Here is a 23,872-nt window from a genome sequence, read left to right as displayed (position 1 = left end):
GTGTTTTCTTCCGTTATTTTAAAAATTGGTGCGGTGCCTCCACCACGGTAATGTCAACACAAAGAAGTGCCACTATACAGTTAACCAGGGGGAAAAAATATATACAACACCCCCAAACATTCAGCAAGTAAGTAACAACAACACAAATAATACCTGTAGTAATAACAAAAGACTTTAAAGCAACTAGTACTTTTTAACAGTTACTAAAAAAATTATATGTGCCACACTGAGGTATTATTGTTATTAATAACACCACAAAATTTAAACCAAGGCCTGTAGTGCATTTAACTTTTACCCCAACCTATCAATAATAATAATAATAATAGCAATACACACAAATTTAGTTAAAAACAACAACAATCATTGTGATTTATTTAAACACATATGAGGATATAAATAACATGCAATCAAGTATTCAATTTGGTAAAGGTAATGAATCAAAAAAATAAAAAACACAGTATCAGTATCTCACAGTATCAAAAACAAAATAAAAACAACACAATTCCTGTGAAACAAATAAAAATGTACCCACAAGTTCAAATTGTCATGAAAAGTAAATAATTGGCCAAATGTCCCGATAGGTTGAATCCCTTGGTTTTATCGTTGGTGCACTTTTGGTGCACGGAAAAAAACAATTCCAAACTGTCCTCTTTGGCCTTGCTGCTGAGGGCTTAATCAAATTGTACTGCAGAAAAAAACTCTTCACCTCTATACACAACACAGTTCAATGAGGACTTATTCACTCAAAAAATATAATTGAAGTAATTAAAAAGAACACAGTCCCGCCAGCTGACAAACTTAACTAAATATATAAGCACGCCCCAACCACAAACTAACGCCACCTCCTCACGACACAGCCCGCGGGTCCGAGTTATTCCCAGCCGCTCGTCCGGACTCCCGTGCCAGTCAGCACCAACAGGCCTGATGATGATCGTGTGACTTCACCAGTCGTCAGTTCTTCCTTCCTCTCGCCGCCGATTCCCAGAGATGTACTTTGATTTATTTTTATAAAGCACTGGTTATCGCCTATTCTCTACACTGTTCACTCTTTGAATTACAATCATAAAATAAACATTATGAATGAACAAAAATAACACAGTACAAGAAATAAATTGGGACCGATGTCCAGAAAGATAACAGAAACAGATTTTGTTTTACGGGCTCGTTAGAGTCTCACTGTAGTACACTGATGAACCTCTCTACACTGACTACACTCCGAACTGACCCCCGATTGTTTGGGGCAAGTAGTTTTATTAGTTACCCATTGGCAATGGTTATTGAGGCGTAGGGGACCCGAATAGTGATTGGACGATGTACATAACTTATCAATCTACAAGATGTGATTGGTCAGATCCAATCAGCCTCATTTTAAAACAACCCAAATTGCAGTTGGGGGGGGGGTGCAAAATAGATGCTAAAGGCATTGCCAAGCCAATGGGTAACAGGCAGTTACATTTTTTAGTTCTTAAAACAAAAAAAACTGACACTGTACAGGCCCAGGAGAGTGGGTTTACATCTCAGACAGCATGCATATGTACACAGAAGCAATACAACAGACAGTTGTCAACAAAAGCACATTTTACAGGGTGTTACATACAGTTCTTCAAACTAAAAAATTATCTGTCAAATAGTGAGACAACAAAAGTCATTGTAAGAGTCTTGCACACATTTGCATCAGAAATGTTGAATTGTAAGAATTGTTTTTCTGGCAGACACAATACAACCTGCTGTTTCTATTTCTGTGTGAGCAGTTTAGTATTGGAGTCTATTGTTATGGAACATGTCTTGCCTCAATGGGTCTCCAACACAACCATATCTGAAGCGCCTCGTCTGAAATGTTCTATTTCATTTAAAGTGGTGAGCAGGGGTTATGTTATTTCACACCTCAGTTGCACTTTGTCTGTTTGCACAGGCCACACATCTCTGAGCTTTGCTGGAAACAGTTACATCAAATACCGGGTGTCAGATGGGAGCAAGGCGGACGAGCTGAGGTTAGGGCTGCGTCTGAGAACTCTGCAGAGCAAGGGCATCATCATGTACACCAGAGCCGACCCCTGCACCATTCTGAAGGTATGTATTCTCAGAGGCCTAGTTAACATTTCGTTTTTTGTCTTTACTCTACAGATGTATAAAGTACAGGAGCAGGTGAGTATTTGTGACCGAAAAAATGAAAAAGAGAGTGTCTTACATTGCAGAGTCTATAGAAGTGGATGCTGTTACCTCAAGTTTCCTCTTTCAACATAAAAGATGGTTAGAAATAAATAAATGTAATTAAAGGCCTAAGTAGACCGATATGAACTGAAAGAGATGTATCTGGTGATTTTTCTTTCTTTTCTTGGTGTGTATTTTGTATTTATTTTCTTATTGAGATCCATTATGCTGCTTTCCGTGGGCAGAGGGTGAAGTGGATTGAGTGGCTTTTGGAATCGGCACAAATGCCGTTTTGAATTGCGTTTAAAGTAGCGGTCAAGCTCTTTTGTCATACTTCTGAATCTTTTCAAGCGCTTCAGCCTTTCACAGATCTGTACTCATCCCCATTAGAAAGACTGAATATTTCACTGTAGCCCTCTCCCACACGTCAGGCTGAGGTGCTGACAGATGGAGCGGGTCCCAGTTACTTTTTCTGCTTAATTGACCTTTAAGCACAGAAATCAGTGTGTTGCCTATGGAGCCTCTACTCCTTTCGACCATGTTCAGAGCGTGGATTGAAGGACTCTTAGCGCATTTGGCAGGTGTACTACATTTCAGCATAAAAACACAATGTTGTACATTCAGATCATCTCTGACCTTTAGGGGGAACTGTATATGGTGAGCTGGTATTACTAGAATATAGACGACTGCTGTAAAAGTGTGTGATATCCTGTCTCTCTTATACATAGTTAATGTCAATGTTGCAGGGGCACAATGTTATCTGTATAATAAAAGCAACAAATATAGGACTGACCAGTCTTGTATGTTACATGCTGCATTTTAATGTTTAATTTCCACCCAGCTGTCATGTATTTAAGATAAGAGTTTTGGTGAAATGTCACTAGTCTATCTCCAGTCATAAGAAACCGCAGAAGAATCTGTGAAGAGTGGAATCAGTGTGGCAGGTGGCTGTTAAGCCTGTGATCGAATCCTAAAGTGTCTGCAAGCAGAGCTGAAAATCTGCTTGGCAAATGTCTGAAGTGTGATGTACGTGCTCTTATTGCACATCACAGCTGCAGTTTTACTTTTACTTTTAGAAAACGCCGTTCAATATAATCAGAGAGCACTGTTTAAACACAACAATCATCTAAAGCAACTTAGGTTTTCTCTCTCTTTGTTTAAAACAGTGCTTTTCTATGTGAGCATTTTTTGTGTTCATTTGCAGCAATAATATTGATTTGACAAGCCACTGCTTTAGCACATAAAGTTTATGTTGTTGAATTAAGATTAATGTAAAACATTACATTAATCTTAAATCAACGTAATTCAACAATGTAAAAACATGTATTAAAATAAATGTGATCACGTTCTAACTTGGAATAAAGTACCAGTGAGGTGTTGGTTCATAGAACTGGAATCATACATTAAAGACTCAATTTAAAGTGTTATAGGTATAACATTTTATTACTTCCACAACATATCTCAAAAGGGACTGTGTGGAACACCGAAGACTAATTTAAACAAGCTGTTCTGGATGGAAATGTTCTACAGTATTAGTTGTGCAGTACCTCATAATCCGTTTAAAGCAGGCAGTGTCAAATGGACAAGTGCATTTCCATAAAAAATGGCCCATGCATTGATTTGATGTAAGAAGACGTCTACAAAGAATTAGATGCGTATCACAGATATTTAAGTATAATTTATGGAGAAACGATCAGATTATGTTAATTAAAGCCTTAAGCACACATTGACAGGGTAGCTCATTCAATAGATAACACTCTAAAGGAAGTGAAATGGTTCTTAGAATGTGATGAAGATTCCACGCAGGTTGGGACAGCTGAGGTGTTGCTGGTAGCTCTATCCTCCACCAGAGAGAGAAGCAGAAAAACATCACATGATTAGCTAATGCTGTAGGGCAGTGTAAAAGCATCGCTGAGATTTCAGAGTGTTAATATAGAATGAGAACTGGAGTCAGAGCTTATCTACAGATCATTAACTGCTGTAACGAGGACTGTCTCAGTACTGTGCGTTGAATAAATCAAGACTGAAGTTTCTCATAAACTTGGTCCAGTGCAAGAAATGTGTGCCATACCCATGATCTCCGCAAAGTAAAAATGGCAGATTAGAAATGAGCGTGTAATTGCTCATGACATTTGCTTACAAATTTGATCACTGAAATGCCAAAGGAATTATACACAACATGCAAATTATTTGTAATGCATAATTTTTTTAGGAGTTGTATCTACAGCACTTAGGGAATTATCTCTGCGTAACGCATCCTGTTGCATCCCATTTGGTTCTCACAAACTTTGTGAAGATGAGAATTAGGCTACATTCTTATTGCAAGAGTTTTGTAAATCTTCAAGCAAATCAAAGAGCGTTTCAGTTTCAATAACACTGGTAGAATTATGCAAAGATTTTAATTTTTAATCTAATGGTACTTGGTAAGTAATTCTTAAAACCGAATTACAATGCTACCTGTGTGGTAAAATACCCATGGTTTGCAGTTAGCATTCCAGATGGGAGAAGTTTGAAAGACATTTAATTTTACTGAGATTACATTTAATTTGCAATTTTTTCTGTCTCATCTTGACTTAGATTACTTAATATGTTTAGGACCATGCAGTTTAATTTTTTAGGGGGAGTCTTTTTACTTTAATTTAGCTAAACTGATCAATTGAAATAGGAGTTCCAGTGCAAAACCTCATTGTCAATCCACATGGAATTCCACAAGCCATCAGGAACTCTTTCAAATGCATTCGACTCCTCAGAAAGACACAATACATCGAAGCATTCTGGTTAAAATGTGAAATCACTTAACCACCCTCTGAACGCTGAACACTTACTCGTTTCTGCAAGTAGAGATCTGTTTAAAGCTGTCAGAAACATTGATTTCCCACTTAAAGCTGTACATCCCACAACCCTGAAACCAAAGTGTTTCATGCTGTCCTCTGTGATAAATATCAATAAAGAGGCCCCTCCGACTGTGTGCAGTGAAGCTTCCTCAGTTGCGATCTGTGCAGATTGTTTAACATTCCTCCTTTGTGTCTTTTATTGCCTTTGACAGATTGAGGATGGCAAGCTGTGGTTCCAGTTGGACTGTGGCAACAGCCCCGGCATCCTGGTGATCTCTGGGCGGCCCATTAATGACGGGAACTGGCACACAGTGTTTCTGGAGCTTAACCGCAACTTCACAAGCCTGTCACTGGATGATATCTATGTCGAGCGCCGCAGGGCCCCCTTGCACTACCAACCCCTGGGGCCTGATGGCTCCATCTATTTTGGCGCCCAGGTCCAGCCGCCTAACCCCCAGAGCCCAACAGACATCAAGAGTCCCCAAGTGCTCGGAGGCTTTCAGGGCTGCCTGGACTCCGTCGTGCTCAACAACAACGAGCTGCCGCTTCAGAACAAGAGGAGCCGCTACGCAGAAGTCGTGGGCCTGACTGAGCTGAAGCTGGGCTGTGTGCTGTACCCTGACGCCTGTGAAAAGACCGGCTGTCAGAACGGTGGGAGTTGTGCGAGTCTGCCATCTGGTGGTAAGCAGCATGAACTAGACTCAGTGCTCTTTGTTTTGTGTTGCCGTTACTTTTTTTGCTTTTCCGTGTGTGTTTGTGTATGTGTTGAGGAATGCTGGTTTTCCAAAATTACGAAGTCGTTTATGAAGTTTTGTCATTCCTTTGGAATACACGGCGAGGCTTTAATTACTAAATATTCTGAAGCTCACCAGGTGATTTGAACAGCTTTAGGCCAGTTGGCTTTGTGTCTGAACTAAATGAGAGTGATAGCCAGGTGTTAATAATTTTCTCTTTTAGTTTTCTCTTAATTATTCTGAAGACATGCTGAGAATCTGAATTATGCACAGGCGAGCAGGGATAAATAGGTAGACAGATAGATACGGTTTTATTAAAGAAGGATATCTGTGAGGTTTGATTTCCCTTTTTGACCGTATGATTTACAGTCCTGGCCTGTAGCTGAAGAGAATGATAACCCAGGTAGTCTAAAGCCAAACTGAAAGTAGTTCCAAACACTAGTTGACTCATGGGTTGATTTTTAATAAGCCTGGATGTAGCACACAGCTCCTGCAACCTCCAGGCTTTAGTCGCACAGTACCTCATATTCACTTATACTGCCAGGTATTTTTCAGGAATAATTCAACAGTAATTTCTAGAATAAAACCAAAAACATAACACGGCATATTTCAAGTATGATGATTATACATTATCTGTGCAAATACTGTTTTTTAATTTGTTTTTAGTAACACTATGTGTAGTGATTCTGGTATTCAGAAAGCTTGATTACATTTTCATTAAGTAATTTTCTTGGGTTTATTATCACTGGTGTAAAAAACAAAAAACTCAAACAAACAAATGCTAACTACCCCCAAAATAATTCACACTTGCATTTCAATCTTCTCTTTATCCTAGATATAAAACTAGCACGAGCATTAATCATAAATCCTATACTTATTGTACAGTTGGTTTCATCATTAAAATGGCTAAAATCCTGTGTTTTTATAAAGAAAAAAGATATTGAAAAATAATACCCCCCTCATGAAAGAAAAAAATCCATGACAAATTATTCATCAGATACCTTGCTTTGGTAATGCAATGCGGGAGATTAAGAGCTTCAGGAATGAGGCGCCGTGTTGTAAAAGCATGTCTTCAGCCGATACCCAGAGCGCAACATTACTCGTCCTGACAGGCCTTCCAAACTTCATTACTGCAGCTATCACACTTACAGATCTGCTGTCGATAAGGATTACAGATCGAGCTCGCGGGAGACTGCTGAAGGAAATTAAAACACACGCACCAGTGTCATAGTCCCGCAGCACACGCTGATATCTATCTCCAATGAGAAGAAGATTCAGAGAGGGAAGGGGAGAGAACTGTACTTTTTTGTTATTAAATTATATCTGTGAAATGGGTTGGGAGCCCGTTATTGGTGATATGCTTTGTGTGCAACTTCAGACATAATAACTCAATCTCGTGTTTACGGTTTAGGGGTAGCAATAAGAGAAGTGGCGTGTCTTCCTGGATGGAAAGGAGAAGTGACTTTTCTGACAAGTGTTAATCATACAGATTTACTCGGTGTTTGCTTCCCTAAGGGAGCTGGTCCCCCCCCCCATCCTATTCTGTCATTTGAACAATTAACATTGAGTTTGATGGTGAAATTAGAAAGCAAGCTAGCGGTCTAGGGTTCAACCTAATTACTCTTTAAAATGCTTGAGATAACTAGATTCCTTCTTTTCCAGGCAATATGAAGGGTTAATGTTACACACCAAGCATTAGGGCTGCTAATGGGAACCCCTGTGATTAGAAGATCATTATCTTTTCATCCACACATTAACCTGTGTTTGAGAAGGTGCGCAGGTATCTGTCTGAGGCATGTCAGCCGCTTGACAGATATCGATTCCAGCAACATCCTTTTTCGAGAGGTGTTAACCTATGTAAAAGAGAAGAACGGTTTTCCAGTAGGCGCTTGGAAACTGCTAGCCCCAGCAAATCAGATTACAATCCATCTCCTGAATTGGATCCGGAATACTTATAGTTTGTGTTCATGATAATTGCAGGTAGATTTTGAATTAAACTTTGGCAATGCACATATTACCGGTGCTGCTCTGAATTAATTTCCTTGCAATGTTTCTACATTTAATTAGATTTATTATTAAGCATCATGTAAAGTAATAACGGTAAAATAAATACTGCCCTTTAGTTTTAACCACATCTAATTGCTTACCAGTTTAGATTATTTGATACCTGCTAAATGCTATGGCACCAACATGATGGGTTATGCACCTGCAAATTATATACTTTTATAACTGCAAGGCTCAAATTTAATAACAATAATTTGCCTTTTGTACTCATTTATCTGTGTGTATTAGAAGGACTGACATGTCTCTCCCAATTTGACTTAATAAGGCAATGAAAGGCCAGGGTAGTGTTAGGTTTGAACCCATTTAATTAAGAAGAAAAAATAAATAGCTTATTAATTGACAATGATCATATTATACAAATAAGCTCCGTCTCTGTAACACACTGCTAATGGCACTGACAGGTTACAACTGTGTATTCATTAATCAGTTTGTCTATTTATCAGTATTTAAATATAATAAAATATACTTTTAAAAATTAGAGAATTGCAACTGTAGCAGAGTGGAGTCAACGTATGCATACAAGTATACAGTATGTGAATTACTTTACAGTATAGATTAAAATCAGTCTGATACCATTTCTCTTGAAACCCTTATTCTTTTTTCAATAGTTAAAATAATTTGGTAGGAAGGACATATTTTTACAAATCTGTTTTATTCATATTGTGTGGTGCAGCCCAGGAAAGATGCAGACATGTTCAGAGATGCATTGTGTTGTCAGTGAATTAATTAACTACTTACTAGAGTTAAGTTCTGTTTTAAAAACATTATTTTGGATTTATAATCTGTAACTTTGTCATACTTGCACAGTGTTGTCCTTGATTGAAATGGCATTCATTTGTCACAGCCAATATTGCCTGTATTTTGTTTTTTCTTCTCCGCTGTGAGATGTTTTTTTCTGGAAGGCCATGAGGACATTCCCAGTATTGTCATTTTTGGCTGTCACGACCCTGCTAAAGGTTATCTGAAGTACTGTTTTTGTTTCAATATTTAATCATATAAATGTGCATGTTGCTGATAAAGAGCTTTTAGATACCTTTTTTTATTATGTTTACTGACATTTTATTCCCTATTTCCCTAAGGTTTGCATTGTATTTGGGTTGGCACTGCATCCTACCCTTGCCAGCCGTGACTGACAACATTTGCTGTACATAAACAAATCCATAAGAACAAGCCAAATGCAAACTAAAGAGACAGTTTTTAAACAACACAAAAATCTTCTACAGTCTGTGAATGGTTGCGTCAATATTGTTAATTTCTGTAGCACTCTTGTTCTCAGAAATGTTTGTCCTCAAACCATAGTTCTTTTAATTTTTATTATCACTGGTGTCAATTATTTAAACAGAGGACACTAGTGTACTTTTATTTAAACAGAACACTCTTTTGAATGCAAAATGCAATGGCAAAAAAACTGTTTTTGTTACCTCAGATTCCTGTACTAGCCTAGGCCTATACTCTTTATTTTCACTTCATTATTGTCCTCAGATGTCAGCTGAGCTGTGGGGTATGTTGACGATGGAAGGCAATATTAATATAAATCCCAGAATGTATATTTTAGTAGGATTTTATGCAGTGGGAAAGTGCCTTGGATTTGACAGTCTAGTAGTACTCTGACAGTATAATTAATCTCTCACCCACGTCTCCTTCTCTGCAGGTTTTGAGTGCACTTGCACTGCTCAGTTCACAGGGGTACAGTGTGAGACTGAAATCACCTCCTGCGTCCCCAACCCCTGTCAGAACGGAGGGTCCTGCAAACCTATAGGAAACGCCTTCCTCTGCAGCTGCAGGAGGGGATTTACTGGACTAACGTAAGTCTACATTTCAGAATCTCTTGGGGTGGGGGGGTGGGGATTGTTTGTTTTGTTTAAATTCTGTTGACACCATTCAGGATGCATCCCAAAATATGTGGAGCTGTCTGGCAGGGATGTCCGAGACAGTGTGGTTTTTAAACTCCTATTTTTAGACACTCTTATTTAAGGCAAATGTAAAATAGCTGCTATACAAATATTTATTTATATCTTAGCTATAAATAGATGTGAACTACATCCTTAGAAATGAACATGGGTGAAATACATTGAAGATCCAGCAGATGGCAATGTAACATCACTGCATCACTTATTGTACAGCTGGCTCCTATATGTACATATTCTTACAGCTGATACAGGCAGTGCAAGATAAAAAGTAAAGAAAATATACATATTGTGCAAATTGTACTAAGCTAAAGACAAAGACATTCATGCAAGCATACAGAACAGCTGTGACTTGTAAACCTCAGTCGTCATTTCAGACTGATTTCAACAAATTCTGTGTGTAAAGTAAACAGATGTACTGTAACACCAGTAAACAATTTAAGTAGTGAAATAGAAGTCAAAACGTATCCAGATCAGGGACTGACGGTGTTATGACGTGTCCCTCTACAGCTGTGATGACGACGTGAACGAGTGTGAGAGAGAGGAATGCGAGAACGGCGGCCTGTGCGTCAACACGTTCGGCGCTTTCTACTGCAACTGCACGGCGGGCTACGTGGGCCAGTACTGCGGACTCAGGCCGGTGGTGGTGCCCAATATCCGGGCAGGCCACACCTACGTGGGGAAGGAGGAGCTGATTGGCATCGCGGTGGTGCTCTTCGTCATCTTCGTCCTCATCGTCCTCTTCATCGCCTTCCGCAAGAAGGTCTTCCGCAAGAATTACTCCCGCAACAACATCACGCTGGTGCAGGACCCAGCCACGGCCGCCCTCCTCAACAAGGCCAACGGGATACAGTTCAAAAGCGTGCGCAACAACGCAGACCCCTGTAACCTGTACCAGGAGGCGGGCGGGCCCCCGCAGGTTCCCGTCCGGCCCATGGCCTACACCCCGTGCTTTCAGAGCGACTCCCGGAGCAACCTGGACAAGATCGTGGACAGCCTGGGCGTGGAGCACACAGAGATGACCACCTTCCACCCGGAGTCGCCCCGCATCCTCACCACCAGGAGGGGCGTGGTGGTGTGCAGCGTGGCCCCCAACCTGCCCCCGGTCTCCCCGTGCCGCTCAGACTGCGACTCCATCAGGAAGACCACCTGGGAGACGGACACTGAGGGTGAGTTTAACATAAGCAGGCGGTGGGGGGGTGGATTTGCAGCGAATGTATTATTATTATTATTATTATATTAGTCTCCCTCTCAGCTTTGATATATAAACGCAGATATTATTAAAAATCTATCTTTTAAAAAGTGACTTTTTCCAAATTTCGGCATGCTTTTCATTTTACAATGTTTTTTATTTTATTTTTCATTTGTTTTGTCTTTTTATCTTCTCACCTGATCAAAGCTAATAGTCCTGTGATGGGTTGAATGTCAATTTAAAAGATCTATTAAAATGCCAGCCACAGACTTGTCTCTCTTGTACTAATGAATAGGATATCAAAGACATGTATCTCTCAATTTGAATACATAGTGATACATGGTTATATTAGTTTTATAACCCAGTTTAATTTAGATTTATAAATAGATGGCTAATTCATGGGATGTCATCACAATTAACAGATAATCTCCCAGACTCGTTTAGACCTGCAATGCTGGCAATTGCTAAGGTGTCAGGGTCACCTTAAGCAAAAGAACACCCTTAAAATGCTTTCCAAAATGAAAGGTTTAAATTTAAAGTAGGATACATAAGGATCAATTCAAAATTGTTTAAAACATAATTTCTTAATCAAATCATTTTGAAATGTATACCCCACTGTGTGCTGAAATGAGATGTTTATAAATCACAGTATCATTGCCCATGTTTTAGAAATGAACTTTGCTTCTGCCGCTGGGTGGAATCTGTAAGCTGCCTGGTCCTCATCATCACTAGATGTTTGAAGTAAAAATAAAACATCTGTGGTGACATACATAAGAGAACTGCATACATGATGGCTGATCTTAAGACAGAATTGAGTAGATGAGTTTTAAGAACTCATAAAACACATCAACACAAACCCTAGTCCTTAAGCCATAGACCCCCAGAGATTATTTTTTTCTTTAACTGTCTGTCATCCCATAGATTTCTCTCTTCCATTCTGAATGTTTTACTTCACTTTTTTGAATTTATAAGCTTGTGTTGCGAAGTGCACTATACCAAATAAATATTGATTGATTGACTGATTAAAATAGCTTTAATGAAAGCCACACCAGAGTACTTAGCTCCATTTTAGGTGCATATGAGATATCATTCAGCCCTACCTACGCTTTTCTGCACCGGCCATCGTCAGATGTGGTGTTCGTGGAAAGTCTTATTTCATTGTGGTTTCCCATCCAACATATAAATCAGTTCTGCTGGCACAAATGTCCCAGTTTTCAGCAGATGAAACAGCTACATCAAGGAACTGTTAGAAGGAAAAATAAAATTATTTGACTTCCATTGTTACTTCAGCAAGCAAAGTCAAATCCTGGCGATAGTTCTAATTACATTCCACCTGCAGATTTCAACTGTCAACAGACTAAACAGGGTTGGAAACAATACACTTCTGTATTCCATACAATTAAATATTGTCATCACTGATTATAATTATAGGTTTCCTGACAATGTTAATTTGACAAGACAGATACAATTTAAAATTACAATAATTTAGTAGTTTATTGTACACAAGGAAATGCCTGTATTAATGAGAATTGTATTAAAAACATTTAATTGATACAGGACCTGAAACTGTCATCACAGTATTCTCCAGAAAACAACAAAACTAAAAAGAAACAAACTTTACATATCAGAAACTGCAATGAGACTTTACAGACTGTTTTCTTTCTATTTTGAGTTCAATTAATACTAGTTTTCTTCAGAGGATAGCATGTAAACAGTGTTGCTCATCATACTGTTCTGGAATTCAGAGCTTTTGAAGTACAAATAGAGCTTTCTTTTTCCTTTTGGTTTTATTTTATTAATGTCCACCTAAACTGGACAAATTGGTCCCCACTGAGGAAAAAAAAGTGCAGCCAAAAAGAGAATAATAAATAACTTGTTTATGTAGCCTAATGCTGTTTATCCCAAGTCACATATGTATATGTTTATGATTTCACTCTGAATTGTTAAAAACACTTTGCATTCTTTTACAACCCTAATCAAAATAATAATGATTAGAATTATATCAATAATGTGAATATATTTTGAGTGCAAATGTGTGATCATGCACATTCCCCAAATCATTTACAATATAAAGATTTCCTTGTTTTCTTTTTTTGGTTGCATCCTTCTGGAAATCACACTCTCTGTCTCCGATGAAGCACTTGTCTGTATCAGTTGTCATTTGCTGGCAAATGTCAATACAATCCTTGCCATAAAGTTTATTTTAGAAGCACTAAAAACAGCTAATACTTAAGGGAGTTTCATTCATAGTTAGAATATGTGATTGAAGTAGAATAACTGTTTGAGCCACAGACTTTATTTGGACTCTAATGATGAATTCCTCTTGTTGCAGGTAAAGTGGTAGACATGGTAGAAGAAGTCACTTGTTTTTCAGGCAGTAACAAAGGCAGCAATTCGGAGGTCCAGTCCCTTAACTCCTTCCAGTCTGACTCCTGTGATGACAATGGTAAGACCTTCCGTCTGATTACAGCTTTGTTGCTTGTTTAGGGGTATTTAGTAATACTTGGAATATTTGATAGTGTTTCAAGCTTTAACTGGTCACCAGCATAATTAACTGTGATTAAATCAGATCTGTGCTTACCTGACGAACACGCTGAGGAGTTTTTGCAGAACCTGTTAATTATGTCAAATCAAAGTGGATCTAGGGGCCTATACTGGATTCTATAGGGGCCTATATTCTCGCAATCCTTTCTCTCCGTTCAGCTTCATGAATACGTTTCTTCTTTTGCTTAGTGTTGTTTTCATGATAAACTGCATACAAATGGAATATGTTGTAATATCATTAATGAATGTTATTGTACAGTTTAAGATTATTATTTGTTTTTCCCCTGTATATTTTTTTCTACACAAAAGGGTAATCGAAAAATTCATCTCAGAGTATCTAAATCCCATGTATTACTGCTCACAATATGCCATATTTATGCTGCTTGTGAATGTTATTATTATGTTTTGACATCTACTTTGCTGGATTAATGAGAAGTTTAAATATGAGGTTGTCATCACTTCAATGTATACTTTTGAACAATGGTTTTTGCATTTGGTATAGGTATCTATATTGTATTTTTTTCAGAATACACTTTTGTGTGGGAACTAATTGGGAAAATAATAGTTTCCCTTTTGTCAGATTTGCATGTGCTCTTATGTGTATGTTGTTTTTTTCTGCGGCAATTCCTTCTGTACTGGTAGCACAATCATACTTCAGGAATTAAGCAGTAGGTTATGTTTTGTTCCTGAATTTCAGACAGCTCAGCTGATTTCTTTTGGCATTTTTTCAGACACACCTTCTGATAAACTGCGCTTTAAATATAACATCCCAAATGTTTAGCGCTGAAATTTCTTACTGTTTTCATAACATTTTTAGTCATGGAATTAAAAAAACATTTTACTGACTCTGCACACCAACCTGCTCTGTGCATTTGGGCAGAGTGACTGATTGGAAACAAAAGTAAGGTGCAATTTTAAAGCAAATTTAAAAATATATTCTGAATTTATTTTGACGTGTTTTACATTTTTTTCATTTTTTAAAGTAGTACAAATTGGTAAATTATGACCAGTTTGATGAATGTGTGCTGTATTCAAAACCTGCACCTGCACATTGAATGACACTATTTCATGTTGAAGAACTTTTGATTATCCTTTGTCCACTCTACGCACTGGCACTATCTTGTGGCAATAATTATGAATTGCATTTAAAAACAACAGCATCAAGAAACAGTAGCATGGTTCTCTTCAAGCAGTAGTCTTTAATTTCCTCAGAGACGTCACTAAACATTTTGATGATCACGGCTTATTAATTGTAGATGGATGTACTGAAAGTCTAATCAACATACAGGCAGGTATTTATACTCCTGCCACAGACACAGCTGGAAAAACTGAACACCAAATTATGTTTGTAAAAGATAAAAGTACTTACAGTACCAGAGTTGTTAACAGTACAGTCTCCTCAGAGCATCATGTGCATATTTGAATTGATATATGACATATTTTAGAATGTGATTAAGCCCTTCTTCCAGAATGTTGTTCCACAAAGTAGCACCCACCTATTTCCCTATGTGATAGTACACAACATATATGTCTCTTCCCTCTGTTTGAGATATGCGCTTACTTTAAGGGTACCAAAGTTGTTTGTCCTTGATGTGTTCAAGAAGGTGTCATGAATGTGCTAGGGCCTTAACTATGAGGACATATGTGACACACACACACTGAATGAAAGTCATTATTGTGCTTGGTCACAAAACCACTAGAGTGATTGTTTTCAAATGCACTTTTCTGTACCAACACATGAAATGAGTTGACTTCAGTAGTTACAATGACAAGTGCCTGTCATGCTGTAGATCTCTCCGCAGATTATCTCAACTGAATGGCCCCTTGCATGTGACAACCCTAGGCTGTAAGAAGCTGTCAAGAGCAACTTCTGATCCCAATCACTGTGACAAGAACCAGTTGAAAGCGGAAGTGTAATCACACTGTGGGTTCTCTTGTGCTGCTTTGTGAGCCGTTTGGTTATTTTGTGTTTGACGCCATTTTCAAAGTTACAACTCTAGTATTGTTGAAAACGCAGTTCAAAATTACTCTTGAACTAACTGACCTAAGGTAAACACGTTTTTTCCCCACACTTCTGACTTAACATGTCTAAACCCTATATCCACCTTTATTTCTTGTTCATTTTTTGCTCTTTCTCCACAAGCTTCCATAGTGACTGTCATTCGACTGGTCAATGATGCAGTTGACACTATCGAAAATGAAGGTACTTGCATCTTCTCTTTTGTTCCCCCAAAGTGTGTCTTTGTTCATGAAGAAAAACAAGATGGACGAGGATGTAATCATTAGTATACTACCATTATTAATAATGGTAAAATGTAAACATTGTGTATGATTATAAAGGCTGAAATATTGAATGCTATGTAGCCAATTTTTTCTTTAGTTTTTTTGCTTTGTTTAGAATAAAATAATAGCTTCTTATAGTATACATCTTAGTGTTTTTAATTGTAATTTTCCTTTCAATGTGCATGTCATAAAACTATCCTGTGTTGATAGGCTTTCCTTTCTGAACAATGTGACCCTTAAAGCCCTACATGCATGCAGGAAAAATAGTCAAGTACCATCCTGAAATCATGAAGATGTACGTCTCCAATTCTCTTTAAGCTAGTTTGGTTGCCATTAACAAAATCAATCTTTTCCCAGCTTCTTGCTGAACTTTAGGCACTGTTGCCCATCGGTGCAGTTTGAGTACAGCAAAATCCAAGCTAGCACTGCTTCAAATTTCATGTGTTTGCAGAATGGACTTAAACCCAACACAGCCAACTCAATACAAGCCACATGAATTTTGCATACATCCTCCCTACTATCAATTTCCATTTTTATTTTTTTTCATATTTCAACATTCTTAAATCATCTCTGAAAAACCTTTTCAAGTTATAATTTATGCCCATGGTATGCAAGTCTGTATGCTGCACGTATTGCAAAAGTATTCCCAGAATAAACCGCATATTGTGGTAATAATGACAATGCTGGGATTATAATGTGCACCAAAGCCAAAACGGCTCTCATTACGCTATATTTTAAATAGCTGGCAATTGAATCATATCTGGTGGGAGAAAAGACATTAATCTCAGTGAAGCCTCCTCTGTGTTTTACATTGATGGCTGACAGAAAGGTCACCAGTGAATTAAGAGCACCAGTCTTCAATATCAAAGTGTCCAGCAACAAGTTGACAAGACTGTGAGGGTTTTGAACAGCTCCCCTGTTATAGTCAACCTGTCTGACTTTGTCTTTTAATTATACTGACAAAAAGGGACAAGTTTGGCAAAGCAACAATCTAACATGTCTGCCTTCCTCTGCTGCTGTGCTTCAGCAATGAGTCTGAGAACTAAAACCCATTCGAAGGTGTAAAGCTGGATGGTATGGATTACCTAACGTGTGTAAGAAATACTTCCGTTATTTTAAGAAATCACTTGAAATGGAAGTATTTCTAATTGAATATTTTGACAGTGAATGGTCCTTCTAATTGTATTATTATTATTATTATTATTATTATTATTATTATTTTACAGCTGCAGAACACAGTGGCTTTCCAAGAATCCACTTGTAACAAGTGTATATAAAGTGCAACAAAAAAATGTGCCAGTAGGTTTCTAAAAGGCCACTGGGGGCAAGGTGCATTGAAAGAGCAGCGCTGTGGAGAAATCCTTCACCGTCCCTGCCTCATTTAGCCTGACCTTGAGAAAAACGTTTGGGGGCTTATGATTGTAATTCTGCTTTTCTACGTTGCTAGACTGAGAAGTAGTGATTGCTTTAAATGGTAAACAATCCTGAATGTAAAGGTTAATTGTGCACCAAAAAGGTCACCTGTGATCCCTTGTATTGGTGCCCTTTGTGTCGTGCCAACATGTAATTAGGGAGGTCTTTTCACAGATGTGTTCAGGCTTGCAATACTTGCTTTCTCTTTCTGAGGCATTTTTTTCTCTCTCCCAACATTAAAATGGCTTGTTTGCTCTCCGGGCAGTGTCTGTAATGGATCAAGGGCAGAGCTACAACAGAGGTGACTCTTCCAGTCCCACTCCTCCATGTTGTGTTGTCCGTGTGGTCCCAAGTTGTTGTTCTCTTTTGCCAGCACCTTTTGTTTTAACCTAATGCAGCCCAGTCTTACCATGCATGCACTGAATAAATATCGACCTTCTGCTGACTGTGCACACAACCTGATCTGTGCATTCGTGCAGAGAGGCTGATTGGCACTGATGCAAAACCTGAACAGTCAAGCAGATAGTCTCTCTTATTGCCATTCACTACAATACACCCATTTCCCCTTTTTTGTTTTGTTCTTTTTTTTTTTTTATACATATAGAATGTCTGCTAAGTACCTGTAATGTTTTTTTTTTTTCTTTACCTATTATATGGTCTTATTTTACAAAGCTTAAACTCATAAGTTATTTACAGGCTTTTTTAAGTGTTGCTTTATTTAATCAGGGATCCAAAATATAGCTTTTGTTTGTAACATACTTCAGAAGCAAAATAATGAAGAGCGAATGTTATAATTTCTTCAATCCACCATTTTTTGTTTAAGAGTTGTCTGTAACCTGGCTCAGTTGTATCCTGTTCTGCTCCCTCTGTGTCTGATATATGTGAAGCATGTTTTGTTTCGTTTTTATTTTGTGAAGCCTCTGAGGTACAATTTATTTTTTCTAACGAACTCACTTGACTGCACTGTAAGAGTTTGCTGTAATGTTTGTGTTCTGGAATGTGACTTGTCACTGGCATGCTCTCTGGCTGCTGCATGATGTGAAACCAAACAAAAAAGTTATGGTTGTGCAATATATGTGCATTTCATTGTAATGTAATGTAATGTTTGTCAGCCTTTCTGGGGAAAGAAAACCCCTCAGCAGATCAATAACATGCATGCAATTATTCTTCTTTTTAACAGCTTATCACTGGGACACTTCAGACTGGATGCCCAGCACCCGATTGCCTGATATCGAAGAAGTCCCCAGTTACGAAGCAGGGGATAATTCCTCGGCGCACCTGGGCAGCACCAGGGAGCTAGAGACGGATTACTACTTGGGTGGGTACGACATTGACAGTGACTTCCCTCCCCCACAAGAGGAGGAGTTCCTCAGCCAGGACCAACTGCCCCCACCACTGCCAGAGGAGTACCAGGAACATTACGATTCCCTGCCCCCACCACAGCCCATTTCTGTGGAGAGCACCCTGAGCACCAACAGCCGGCAGCGGCCTCACTTCCACCCAAGCCAGTACCTCCCGCCACATCAGTTTCCAGGGGACCTGGAAGCCCAAACCGGAGTGGAGGAGTTCAGCACTTTCACCATCGGCCGCAGGCAAGACCTGGAGCCGGAGAACATAGACAACATGTCGTTGACCCTGCGCTTGTCCACGAACGCCTCCTCGTCGGACGTTTCTGCCAGCTGTGGCTTCGACGACTCTGAGGCGGCCATCAGTGACTTTGAGAGTGTGGACGAGCTCAATTATGACAGTGTGCACCTCCCTTTCATGGAGACCCAGCAGCAGACTCAAGTGTGATGTCCCCAGGAGATTACAGTGCACACCTGTCTTTTGTTTTGTTTTGCTCCACTGGGCCATGGGAGAATTTTTTTTTTGTAGGGCACTGAATGCAAATCGCTTTACAAAATGAAATGGCACTCAACAATGAAGTACCTGGGAAGAAAAAAAGCCTGTAGAAGGATATGCTGTTACTTACATAATGCTAAATCACTGCCCAGTGATAGCATAATTACTATGATCATATTGTCATTCAGAGCACAGTGGAAACTACGTTGTTCTTTCTGTTGTTTTTTGGCGGTTTCTTGTATAAAAGAATACATCCATTATATACAATCTATGTCTCACAATGAATGGATATTTTGACAATCAGAACATCGATCGGTTATGCCAATTAAAATAAGTCTCATTTCAGGACATTTTCAACAATTTGTGTATACACAGTACAGTGTTATTTTTATAAGTCAAAGTCATTTAAAAAACAAAATCTTTAAAAACATGTAAAATATGACAACGTTAAACACTGTATGAGGAGAATGTATTGATTTGGTTTAATACATTTACATTTATAACCTGTTTTTTTAACTCTTAAATGGGGTTTTCAATGTGTCAGTGACAAAATGTTGTCAACTAAAGTATAAAGTCTTGGATTAGAGAGAGTTTGTTTTTCTTTGCAGTGATGTGTACTTAAAATTTGCCAAAACAAGACAGAAGTTTAAGTAAGTGTCAAATCTGCATGGAATGGTGTGACCGACCTTATGAATGGGTCATTGATTGACAGGTAATATAATATAACATCATTAGCTTCCTGTTTCCAGCACACTTGATGTGCCTTGTCACAACACTGATCCTGTCAGGGATAGAAATCCTCCTTTGTGTGTTACATACTCTTTCAGAAAGATATTTACTCAAAAGATCATATTGTACTTTGCAACTATATGCAAGCAAATCTACTCAAGACTGCTGGTAATTCCAATACTATTAACATAGTGTTATACTGACCTGTTCTTAAAGTGCCAAAACGTCATTACTATATTTTTACAAAATCTTTACTTCTTTCATGGACATGACACGTGTCCAGAACATCGATTAAGATAGCTAATTCTCAGTTTGGTTTTGATTTTCCAAGAAATTAAAAAAGTCACAGCACATACAGGTGGAACTATAGCTCACCGTCAAAATGTAATTTTGAATCTATAGAGGGAACTTGCTGATGAAATATGTGCTTTAAAAAAAATACAATCACCAGCAGTGGCCTTGGGTGAATGTCATAGATGAGCAGAATCGGGAGCTCTGCTGGATTGTTCCAAAGGTGAGCGTTTTCTTGAGAAGGGAACCTGCACAGTTATACTACAGTACTGGAATTAACCCTTGAATAGAGCAGTACTGGGGGAAAGGATGCTTTTATTCATGTTCCTGCAAAAGGCAGCTAACCATGCCTCTAGAAAAACCTCATTAATTGTTGACTGTATTTGACTTTTGTTTTTTATTTCCTTTTAGACACATTGTTCCTTTAAAAAGTGAGACGTAGAATTTTATCTTACCTATATATTTATATATAAAGATAAGATAAAATGTTAAAACACAATATATAAAATTTTCAATATTCCCATCGATATATTTAATGGCAGATATCTGCTTTCCTTTTATCCTATTCATTATATTGCAAAACCACATTCATATGCATACATTTTCATATTCCCAAATGGCTCCTCAACACTACATTTGCCATCTCTCTCTCTCTCTCTCTCTCTCTCTCTCTCTCTCTCTCTCTCACACACACATGCTCTCTCTCGCTCTTTCTTTCTTTTTGCTGTGAGTTTAACACATTGACCCTTGTCCCAGAGGGAGCCTCTCTAAATATCTGAACAATAGGAAATCTGAATACTTCTCCCTTTGAAGCTTGTAAACCTGATCTGTGACTCTTTGTTCCTGGGTTTTATTTCCATTTACTGATCTTAAAGGAGGCCCTCTATCACCCCGAGGGAAAGCACCATCCAGGTTTATATGCAGGTTTTTAAATACACTGTTTTAGGAATCACTGAAAAAGGCACACAATCCCTTCATCTTACATTTTGACATAAAAGCCTTGTAACTGTCAGAAAACATTGAGGTTCCTTGCACTTGTAATGCTTTCATTGGGCTAAAAACAGAGGATATGACAAGGGCATGCCAGCCATTTGGTAAGTTAGGCTACTTGAAAAAAATTGGATATGAAAGAAGACAAACACATCTCAAATGTTTTTAAAATATGCTGTTCCATTATTACAACACTGCCATCACTTAGCACATAATGTATTTTCTCTATTTCTGCCAGTATTCTTAAAGCCATAGTAATGATGCTTGTCAGTTAAGCCCATTATGCATGTGTAATGCAGAAATGGACACATGGTAATTAAAAAAATACTGTAGCACCCTTACACACACACACACACACAAAACACACACAAAATAATGCATTCTGGTTTGTGCAGTAGATCATATGTGGAAAGAAAAACAAAGGGTTGTTTGAAATATTTTTCAAACTAATTTAAAGAAAATCATTTATTGCATTTTATTAGAATCATTGTCTTGTAATATAATATGCCTGATGTTAGCAGGCCATTTTGTAAAGGATGTAAGTTTGTGATTAAAATGTTTGTATAAAGTGTACATAACTAGGTTGTTAAAAATGCAAGATTTTGTAGATATTTAATTCCAATCAAGCTGCCTTTTAATGATATTGATGTTAATTGTGAATGTTTGGCAGTCAAGAGGCAGTTTGAAATTAAGGATAAGTTAACCATATTGCTCTCTTTTTATTAATACCGTAGAATATCACTCATTATGTTTTTTTTGTTTTGTTTTTTAATATTATTATTAATCAATGCTTTTAAAACATCCTTTAATAGAATAGTCTGGATTTTGCAAAATGCACAAATAATTCATACATCTATCTTGGTACATTTTATACTGTACCTGTAACTTCAAAAGACCTCATGAAAAAGGGAAAACTGTCTTCATGTTGTACTTTTCACTTTCAGGAAGCAGACTGTTTCATATGATCTCTCTCTCTTTTCCTGTTCAATATTTTTAGGCAGTATTAAATTGTGTATCTAATTACAGCAAATGAGTGTACAAATTGATTTCTTTTTTTAACTGCTGTTTTGTTTTCTAAGTCAATGTAAAAAAATAAAGATACTTGATCATAAAGCACACCTTAAATCTTTAATTCTGTTTTTTATATGCAAACTATACTTTTGGTTGTTTGTTTATTTACACACACACACACACACACATATATAGGGAGAGTTATTCATTTTTTTGTTTGTTTATGGGTGTCACAGCCCTGTCCAGCACCTCTACAATCCCTGTTTAGCACCTCCACTTCTCCCCACTAATGTTGCCATCGCCCTTCCTTACCAGTCACTTCTCCCAGCTCCCTTTATTCAGTCAGTCAGCATTCCTGAACACCTTGTGCACTTGCCCAATCACCCTCTGCTCCCATTCGCACTGCACCTCCCAAACCGGGTTTTTTGCTTCCCTCTGCTCCACATATAAACCCCTCACTCACTATCTGTAACCGCAAAGTTTTGTCATTTTACCTGCATCTCTGAGCAGTCGCTCCTTGTGCCTTGTTATATATCTTTGATTCCTCAACCGCTCGCTTTACCTCCTGACCACGACTTTGATCTTCCCTTGATTGCCCATTTGTCTGATCGTCCGACCCTTGCCTGGTACCACGACCACGTCTTTGCCTAGCCCTTGTTTGCCCTGTTCTGCCGGTATTCGACCCATGCCCGTCTGACAACCTGTATGATTAAACGTGTTTATATCTTATGATGTCTATGTATTCCATGTATTTTTGACTGTTCGTTATCAACAAGTAATGTGAAGAACAGAAGGCAGAAGACAGATCACTGCTTTTAACAAAGACGGCAACTGTGATGCACATTGACAACGCACATGTTACTGAACGCATGCACACCCCAGAATGAGAACTGTATATCGATGTGTCTGTCCACATCCAATCGTATCGAAACTGTTCCAATAGAGTACTGGTACGAAACGAGCTCTTTCTATCAGTCTATAATTTTAATGGTAGGTGTATTTTAACAGTGAGAGACAGAATAACAACAAAAAAATCCAGAAAAAGGCATTTCAAAAAAGTTATAAATTGATTTGCATGTTAATGAGGGAAATAAGTATTTGACCCCTTCGACTTAGTACTTGGTGGCAAAACCCTTGTTGGCAATCACAGAGGTCAGACGTTTCTTGCAGTTGGCCACCAGGTTTGCACACATCTCAGGAGGGATTTTGTCCCACTCCTCTTTGCAGATCCTCTCAAAGTCATGAAGGTTTCGAGGCTGACGTTTGGCAACTCGAACCTTCAGCTCCCTCCACAGATTTTCTATGGGATTAAGGTCGAGACTGGCTAGGCCACTCCAGGACCTTAATGTGCTTCTTCTTGAGCCACTCCTTTGTTGCCTTGGCTGTGTGTTTTGGGTCATTGTCATGCTGGAATACCCATCCACGACCCATTTTCAATGCCCTGGCTGAGGGAAGGAGGTTCTCACCCAAGATTTGACGGTACATGGCCCCATCCATCGTCCCTTTGATGCAGTGCAGTTGTCCTGTCCCCTTAGCAGAAAAACAACCCCAAAGCATAATGTTTCCACCTCCATGTTTGACGGTGGGGATGGTGTTCTTGGGGTCATTCCTCCTCCTCCAAACACGGCAAGTTGAGTTGATGCCAAAGAGCTCGATTTTGGTCTCATCTGACCACAACACTTTCACCCAGTTCTCCTCTGAATCATTCAGATGTTCATTGGCAAACTTCAGACAGGCCTGTACATGTGCTTTCTTGAGCAGGGGGACCTTGCGGGTGCTGCAGGATTTCAGTCTTTCACGGCGTAGTGTGTTACCAATTGTTTTCTTGGGGACTATGGTCCCAGTAACTTGAAATCATTAACAAGATCCTCCCGTGTAGTTCTGGGC

General features: G+C 38.5%; 1 protein-coding gene across 6 annotated transcripts in view; it reads left to right on the top strand.

The window, feature by feature from the left end:
• LOC136746643 (protocadherin Fat 3) overlaps positions 1-22,092 on the top strand; it is a 186,468-nt gene extending 164,376 nt beyond the window's left edge. For 3 of the 6 annotated variants that reach the window (XM_066699266.1, XM_066699269.1, XM_066699265.1), the window contains 8 exons: positions 1,913-2,070; positions 5,198-5,666; positions 9,435-9,588; positions 10,201-10,859; positions 13,215-13,328; positions 15,570-15,629; positions 17,388-17,423; positions 18,303-22,092. In XM_066699266.1, the coding sequence (XP_066555363.1) occupies positions 1,913-2,070; positions 5,198-5,666; positions 9,435-9,588; positions 10,201-10,859; positions 13,215-13,328; positions 15,570-15,629; positions 17,388-17,423; positions 18,303-18,916 (2,264 nt within the window). In that variant the 3' untranslated portion in view covers positions 18,917-22,092. The remainder of the gene's footprint in view (positions 1-1,912; positions 2,071-5,197; positions 5,667-9,434; positions 9,589-10,200; positions 10,860-13,214; positions 13,329-15,569; positions 15,630-17,387; positions 17,424-18,302) is intronic. The other 3 variants (XM_066699271.1, XM_066699270.1, XM_066699267.1) reach the window with 2 other exon arrangements.
• Positions 22,093-23,872: the final 1,780 nt, after the last annotated feature.

The sequence above is a fragment of the Amia ocellicauda genome, chromosome 3, assembly GCF_036373705.1.
Source record: "Amia ocellicauda isolate fAmiCal2 chromosome 3, fAmiCal2.hap1, whole genome shotgun sequence".
NCBI lineage: Eukaryota > Metazoa > Chordata > Actinopteri > Amiiformes > Amiidae > Amia > Amia ocellicauda.
The sequence above is the reverse complement of the archived record's forward strand: the minus strand, read 5'-3'. Positions and strand labels throughout refer to the sequence as shown.